At 34.3% G+C, this 8,759-nt stretch overlaps 2 protein-coding genes across 3 annotated transcripts in view; one reads left to right on the plus strand and one right to left on the minus strand.

The window, feature by feature from the left end:
- LOC127702133 (proton myo-inositol cotransporter-like) overlaps positions 1-7,151 on the minus strand; it is an 84,324-nt gene extending 77,173 nt beyond the window's left edge. Inside the window, exon 1 of the mRNA XM_052206230.1 lies at positions 7,027-7,151. Coding sequence (XP_052062190.1) covers positions 7,027-7,063 — 37 coding nt within the window. The 5' untranslated portion in view covers positions 7,064-7,151. The remainder of the gene's footprint in view (positions 1-7,026) is intronic.
- LOC127701625 (terminal uridylyltransferase 4-like) overlaps positions 1-8,759 on the plus strand; it is a 697,935-nt gene that overhangs the window by 112,556 nt on the left and 576,620 nt on the right. The window lies entirely within an intron of this gene.

Consider the following 8,759-nt stretch of genomic DNA (forward strand, 5'->3'; position numbering starts at 1 on the left):
CTCTCCCCAGTACTTCAGAAAATAGCAGGGGAGAATTGCAAGATCATAGTTATTGCTCCAGCATGACCCAAACAGTCTTGGTTTCCAGACCTTCTGCGCCTACCGTGTGCTTGTCCTCTAGTTCTTCCTCTGAGACCAGACCTTCTGTCTCAAATCAAGGGCAAGGTTCTTTATCAAAATCCAGAAAAACTTCATCTACACGCCTGGCTTCTCTCAGGGTTAGCCTCAGAAAGAGAGGTTTTTCTGAAGGAGCAACCAAGCATCTCACAAAGTCTGTCAGAGACTCCACTAGCCTTATCTATGATGCAAAATGGTCAATCTTCTCAGATTGGTGTAGTGAGTGGGAAATCGATCCTTTCCAAGTCACTGTACAACAATTAGCAGACTTTCTAGTTTTTCTTTTTGAATCCAAAGGTTTATGTCCCTCTACTATTAAGGGATATAGATCAGCTATTTCAAGAACTATTCATATATCTGGTGGTCCAGATTTTGGAAACAATGAGCATATTTCTCTTTTGGTTCGTAGTTTTAGTCTTGAAAGACCAAGACAAAAAACTTTAGTTCCTAAGTGGGACCTTGGACTAGTTTTATCCTTTTTAAAACTTTCTCCTTTTGAACCAGCAGAAAAAAATAGATTTAAGGTTTCTTTCCTATAAATGCTGTTTTCTTGGAGCTTTGGCTTCTGGACGGAGAAGGAGTTAAATCCATGCCTTTTCTATTTCTGATGCTTGCCTTCGATTTAACAGGGATAAATCTTCTGTTACTCTTTTAACTGGTCCTGCTTTTTTGGCAAAGAATCAGATTCCAGATAAGGGTGCAGAACCAGTCGTGATTCCTGCACTCCCTACCGATTCTATTTCTGTACTTTTATGTCCAGTAAGAATCCTTTCTATATATCTGGTTAGAACGAAGAGTTTACGTTCTGTTTCTGATTCAAGACTCTTTATTCCTTTTTAAAAAGGAATCTCAGATCTTTCTGTTAAAACTATTTCTACTTGGATATGCAAATGCATATCTTTAGCTTATGGTTCTTTTAAGGCAGAACTTTTGGATAGTTTAAATGTTAAAGCTCATGATGTTAGGGGTATCTCTACATCCTGGGCTCTGTTTAACAGTGTGTTACTTTTGCCGAGAGTTTATACACTCTTGGACCTATAGTTTCAGCACAAAGATTGAACTTTCCTCCTGTTTCTTCTGTTACAGGGGAGTCAGCTTTACGTTAGATTCTGTTCCTCAGAATTTATGATGGTAACGTATTTATATCTATAAAATAATCAAATTTTAAAGTAAATTTTGATTTTATTAGATAAATACTTACCATCATAAATTATAGGTCCCGCCCGCCTCCCCTTCATCCCCTTTCCTTACGCTTCTGTCTTGAGGAAATTAAATGGGAGTATATGGGTACACAGGGGTATATGTCCGAACCAGTGATAGTACGTTTATTTTTAGTCGGGGATATTCCATCTGACCTCATGACGCAGTTGGGGTATATATAACCGGGGGTTTTCTGGCTATAGTAATTCAAAGACGGAATACCAATACTTTAAACTTTATTAGCAAGGTCCGGACAGTACCAGACCAAAGACCTCAACTGACTTCAAAGTATCATCGAAGCATATATAAAAAACAGTATCTATAGAAAAGGATTAGTGTCCAACGGATTAACTTGTCATCGTCAAAGTGATTTCCATTACGACAAATATATATTTAACAATATAATAGAATTAATTAAACACAAAGTAAGGTAGAAGGTGAGATAAACGGATTAACAAATTGTCACTTTAGCACTCAAAATATATTGTCTGAATTTGCTTAATTTCTAATTCACATTTGTCCAAATCTTCCGGGTTATATTCGCCACTACTCCACCTAAACTCGGTCTCCGAGTTTGCTGAATTGAGACAATTTCACTTCGGTTATCTTCGTGGGTATCCTCCTTGCCGTTGGCGTTGATGCGAATTGTGGGAATAGTTTGTACGCAAACTTTCAATTTAATTCTCGGCGATTGAAAGCTCATGAAGCAAATTTTGATGTTCACGTATATTGTCGGAATTTAGTACCTTGAGTTTCTGAATTTTGTCTTTAAGTGTTTTGATAAAATGACAGTCTTGCATTTCAGCACTTTCAAATCCATGGTTAAACGGTATCTAGTGTTAGTTAAATTAAGGTTTTCCTCTTTCAAACGGACTATTTCCTTTTCAAAATTTTCAGTTCTACTTCAATGCTCAGCTAACTCCCGCTCGATCGTTTGGATTAGCCTAACATGTTGTAAACGTTCCAAATTTAATTTGTCAAAACTGTTCCTTAACATCACATTGTCCTTAATAACGGTATCCAATTTCGAATTTTTACATTTGAGGACAGCAATTTCTTTCAGTGAGTTTCGATGAGACGCTTTTAACTTCTGCTGTTTCGCGGATTCGTCCTGTATGGAGCATGTAAAAGTAGAGAGTTCCTTGTCTTCGAGTCCTTGAAACGGAAATTGAGATATTTGTTTCTTCTCTATAAACTTTCTCATTCTGTCGCTGTCTCTTTGAGTTTTTGATTTCGATTTCTTCTTTGGTTTTGGGTTGCTGACAAATGACTTCACGTGAAAATTACACATGCGGGCAAAATATCCATGATGTCTGCATTTGTAACAATAAGCGTTTACTGCATTACACCGATGGTATGTGAAAACATTCAGTCTTACCGCAATATTTGCACAGAAATTCCAAACAGGTATCTGATTTTCTTATCGGAAACGGATGTCCATTTCTGCAAGGCTGATAATTTCAAGGTCCTTCCATTCTGTTGCTTCTGAAGGTATTCACTTGCTAGTTTGGGGGAACTAGCTCAGGATCGTGCCGCGGGTAACCTCCACCAATATATAACTGGGGGTTTTCCGGCTATAGCAATTCAAAGACGGAATACCAATACTTTAAACTTCATTAGCAAGGTCCGGACAGTACCAGACCTAAGACCACAACTGACTTCAAAATATCATACAAAAGCATATATAAAAAACAGTATCTTTAGAATATAGCAAAGTGCTCTCGACCAATGAAATTGTAGGATTTGATGCCTCTTAATTGTGAAGAATGAATGTAAATTATGTTCTAAGTAAGGGATTATCCTATTATGAGGGTCTATTTACAGTTCAAAACAACGAGTTTCTATAAATGAGTTACAACTACATTGTACCCCGAAGCACATTTATCCGATTGAAAGGATTTATCACACAGTGATTGAAACTGACTAAAAGTTGAATTGTGAAACAAACAAAAAACTCAAAATAAGTTGAAGTTTACTGTGCAGTAAAATTGGTACCGTGAATGTTATTAAACAATATCAAAGCTTTTACAAAAAAAAAAAAGATAAAAAAAAGTTTTAAAATAAACAAAATACCTTAATCTTTATAGATTTCAAAAACTTTGATCACTGGATCAGCGGTTTGGAAGAATAGTTATTTCCAATATTCCGATGAAAAAAAAACCAGGAATTTAATTAAGTCTTGAACATATTAAAAACTTTTAAAGGCATTTTATTTGAACATTTCCCTGACACAATGAAATAGTATTTGATGTACTGAAAAAGCCGGACCAAAATATTGGCTGCTAAATAAAATTTAGTTGTAACTCAAATGTATCAATTGATTTAAACTGTAAATTTAAAAAAAAAAGGATAATTCCTCACTAAAATATTACATGATTTACATTCATACTCACAATCAGAAAACATATACAATTCCTTTTATTTTTCTTTGTTCTGTTGTGTCACATAATATGTATAACGCATTTTTTTTTAAAATATTTCCCAAATGATAAGAAAGTCCTTACATCACTAAAACTAATCCATAAATGAAATGCCTAAAAAGGAAGTCATGCATTAGTTATAAACATTGCACTGACAATGAAACTAATTCTTATATACAACCAATTAAGAGATCATTTGAGCCTTGAGCACCTTACAATATTCTAAGTTTGTAAGAGAATGATAATCCCTTACTTCATGATAAGTACTCGCTAACGCTCGTACTTAATCATGAAGAAAGGGATTATCATTCTCTTACATATACATAGAAAAGGATTAGTGTCCCCTAGTATGTTCGAATATGAATGTTTGTTTATTCTCGAGAAGAAGGGGGGGGGGCTTTTGTTTTTGATAAAATCGTAAGATTTAAAATACAGTTATGATTACCTTTATTAAACTGATACAGGTAAGTACTTTGGGTTATAATATTGCCTTTATCTTTAGTCTCTTCTACCAAATCCAACGCTTGCCGCAAAATTTCGTCCGTCTTATACCCGTCCATATTGACAACTGTATACCAGGAGCATGATGTATTTTTTGTTTGTATTAGAATACACGAAACAGTCCACCTTGACCTGCTGATCCATATTAGCACATGGATTTAACGGGAATATGCAAAACAGCAACTTTGACATTTGTAATACTCACTTGTCAAAGTTTGAACGAAGATAGCCAAAGAAAGGTTACTAGTGGGGTTTCATGCAATAACAAAATATTCTTATAAATCATGGTTTGATATTGTCAATAAATATGCTATCGTTTTTTGTTTTTTTTTCATTTAATAATCAATGTTAACAAACATAGGGTTTAGAATGGGGTGTAAGTTAGTTATACACCTCGGGATACGGCGTGTCTGGATAAGAAACCCCTCCGGCCTCCGGCCGACGGGGTTTCTTATCCAGACACACCTATCCCTCGGTGTATAACTATTACATCGTCAAAGTGATTTCCATTACGGCAAATATGTATTTAACAATATAATTGATTAAACACAAAGAAAGGTAAAAGGTGAGATAAGCGGATTAACAAATTGTCACTTTAGCACTTAAAATATATTGTCTGAATTTGCTTTATTTCTAATTCACATTTGTCCAAATCTTCCGGGTTACATATACTTAGAATTTATGATGGTAAGCATTTATCTAATAAAATCCAAATTTACTTTAAAATTTGATTATTTTCATACCATTCCAATCGGACTACGAACTGGGAGACTTCATTGTTCGTTTGAAAATTAATGATTCGAAGTATGTTTTATAACTCATAATTTGTTTAGCATTTTGGAAGATTTTTTTGTATCTTAAAATATTGATTGCCCGTAAATACTTCTCTTATTATCACACAAACAATGCTGGGTGTACTCGGTTATACTTTCCGATGATACAACCGTTTAGGCGAGTGACATATTTCAAAAAGACGCTTAGTTAACGACTTTAATGCACCCACCTAACACACGGCTGTATTATATATCATACGAAAGCTTATTATCTGCACTTTCTGGTTTGCCCGGTCGTAAACAAATCGTACGGTGCATTTTCTGTTAAATCAAGGTCAAAGGTCATGAATACACATTCATTTATTTTGGCGATTGTTAAACAAAAAGCAAATTTCTAGTTCTTGTACCATTAAATTTCCTAAAAGATCATACAAACTTTATATAACATGATACATTATTCCCAAATCAAACAAAAAATAAGAGGTTAGTTGCGCAATATTCCCCGAAAAATTGAAATTCAGAACAAATCCTAAAAAAAGGAAAAATGGTTCCAAAAGCAAAATATATCTTGGGTAATCGATATTTGTATGCTAAAAAATAGATAAATATATATGTTTTAGGTCAAGGAATATATGTTTTATAATTTTTAGATGCAATTATTAACTATTGTTCATAGAACAGTCTTCTATTGAAGTGTTTGCAGTAGCCCAAAAATCTGCCATCTGCAAATAGCGATCATTTTGTAATTTTATGTTAAGATAGCACATCGCTAATTGTCAATATCAGGGAGGAGAATGATTTTCCATAATAAAAGAAGGGTTATTCAAAGTTCTAAAAAAAAATACACGAGCTAATTGTGGTAAAAATAGGGTTTTTTTCGAAGTCAAACTTATTTACCTTTTGTAATCATGTTTTATTTAAAATGGGGACTCCAGCGAGTGAGGAACCGGAATCTTACGACCCCCCTTTTCCTACCACAAACATCCCGTCCTCGTCCGAATAGGTACCTCCTAGAGTATACTGGCATTGGTGATTTAGTTTGGACTAATATTTTATTTGTACCTCATCTAGAAGGAGTTGATTCTGGGAGATTTCCCTCATTTTTCTTTCGCAGAATGGAATACGATGTTGTCGCGACTAGTTGCGGGATTCGTAACATTGCGGTTCTATCTGTTTTGAAGGGCATTCTGAATGGTTAACTGCTTGACAAGACGAGTCATCATCTCATCGTTTGATACGAGTTTGTTGACCAGTTTCCTTGCGGTTTTGACCTTGGCACCTAAATGGAAGGACTAACAAGTTCTGTCCCCTAGTTGTTTTAAGCTTGTAATTGATTAAGTCAAAGTTATTGTATACATGCGTAGAAAAGATTGATTGTTTGGTGTTTAACGCCACTTTCAGCACTATTGTGCCATTTCGTGGCGGTCAGTTTTTATTGGTGGAAGAAGCCGGAGTGCCCGGAGAGAACCACCGACCTTCGGTAGGTACGTAGAAATGTTATGAGCTATATGATAAAGGGTCATAAAAAGAACAGACAAATTCAACTAAGGTCAACCTTGCCTTGGGGAGTTAGAACTTTAGAAGTTTTTTAATCATTTCTTAATTTATCCTCGGGAATTTGATTATATACTATGTCAGTGCCGAAGCATCGACTTCTGAGCTGTTGAAAAGTTATACCGTCTGCTTGACAAAAAAATTATACTCAATATCTTCTATTATATCTGGGACTATTATACTAACATATATTATGTCCCAGATTATATGTATAAGGTATCATTCAAGTACATCTGGACAGGGATGTAATGCCACTTTTTACATTATCGTTTTTCCTGTTGCTATTGAAACGATATCAACTCTGCATGATGTATAAGTTGTATCTTGATATAAACTTTGCAAGCGATGGACATTCCTCGACATTCCGAATTAATGTACAAGGATTTTATGTTTCAACATTTATTGAATTTCGTGCAATTTGAAACATTTTATCTTAATTCTTAATATTGTTTCGCTCTTACCTAGAAGTTCGTAGGTATCCTTTGCATTTTCATACATTGAATAAAATCATATTTGAACAGGACAATAATCACATGTAAGCCCATCTAATTGTCGTACATGCATCATCGTAACTATGCTATCTACATTACTGTGTATTATGTTCACATCCGAATCAATAAACACATATAAAGTGCAACATGTTTCATAAATGAATATGAAGTCATATATATGGCAAATCGATATCTTGACTTCAGGCTTCAACAACAGACAACTCTTTTATACACATATTGCAAACTATAAATGGGCAAAAGGCTAGACAAGATTTGAATGAATTAAAATAATACTTCCTACATATATTTTAGACAGACAGACAGATACCATAAACATAATAATGTTTTCGCAGGCCAGAGTCTGGGCTTGATTTGCTATATGATATAAAAACAAAATTTACTAAAAAAGGTCATTTATTCAAGATCATAAAATGCAAAAAATACGTTTCGCAAATATAACATTTGACACAAAGAATAGCAAAGGTTTGGAGAAAAATCTGCCCCACTAACAAACATATTATATACTATCTACTTCTAAAGATAAAGTTACATGTAAGGTAGGTATGCAGGTGGGAATTTAAGTTCCACACAAATTGTTTGATAAGAACTACAAGTTAAGGGCATACGAACAGTTTTGATCCCACGGTGAATTTTTGACGAAAGTTTGCATACAAGCTATATATTTCACCTAGTCATTTCAAATATGTAATAAAAAATATACCTTCATGTGCTACTTTTAGAGAGAAATGGGTCGAAATTTTAGACATTTACTGGAAATTCGGTTTCTTGGACATTTCTATCCTTTGGAAAGACATACCCAACTTTTTTGTTTCAAAGGATAAACGCAAGCAGACTATTGTAAAAAAATCTGTGATATCTTCTCTACATAATGTGCTTTGAATTTGTGTAACACTTCTTGGAAATGATTCATTTTTATCACATTTTCAAGATTTTAGTAAAAAAAAAAACAGCATTTTTTTTGCTGTTTATTTATTTAAAAAAAAAACTTCATCGGTGATTTGTTAATAAAAATTGGCAAAAATAATCTTCATACATAATCAAGCCAAATTTCATTTTTGAAAGGCGGGGTCTATGAACTCGTTTTCGAGTTAAATCAGTCTGAATGATAAAAATCAGTCGAAAAATGCCCCTTTTCCCGATATGTCACAGTTTGACGTTGCGAAAAATAACATTTTATTAACACGTCAAAAGCTGATGATAAAAGGAAGTACACACTGGGCACATGTACATGAACTCGTGCTGACCCCGGGAACAAATAAGACAAGACACACAAGGACAAACAACAACATATAATATCGAAAACTAAAAACAAATGAGAAACACGGACCCGAAAAAACTTAGGCGACTTCAGGTGCTCCAGAAGGGTAAGCAGCCAGGTCATACCCCAAACCAAACAATAGGCTTTGAATTCCCCCTTGTAACTATACATACATGTATTTGCATGATTGATTGATTGACATCTAGTTACAAACGTGACATGCATAATCAGGACGAGAACAAGTTCAACAAAACAGAATGGCATACCATTAAACATAGGGAAGAGTTTGGGTCGATTTTAGATGGCAGCAATCATGACTAGAATCATTGTTCCCATCGAGATATTTTAAGAAGTTACAAAAAACATAAACATGACTTGAAAAATTTCCATCCAAAACCAAAAAAAAATATTCCAACACCAATAA

Source organism: Mytilus californianus, unplaced genomic scaffold, assembly GCF_021869535.1.
Source record: "Mytilus californianus isolate M0D057914Y unplaced genomic scaffold, xbMytCali1.0.p SCAF_1, whole genome shotgun sequence".
Taxonomy (NCBI): Eukaryota; Metazoa; Mollusca; class Bivalvia; order Mytilida; family Mytilidae; genus Mytilus; species Mytilus californianus.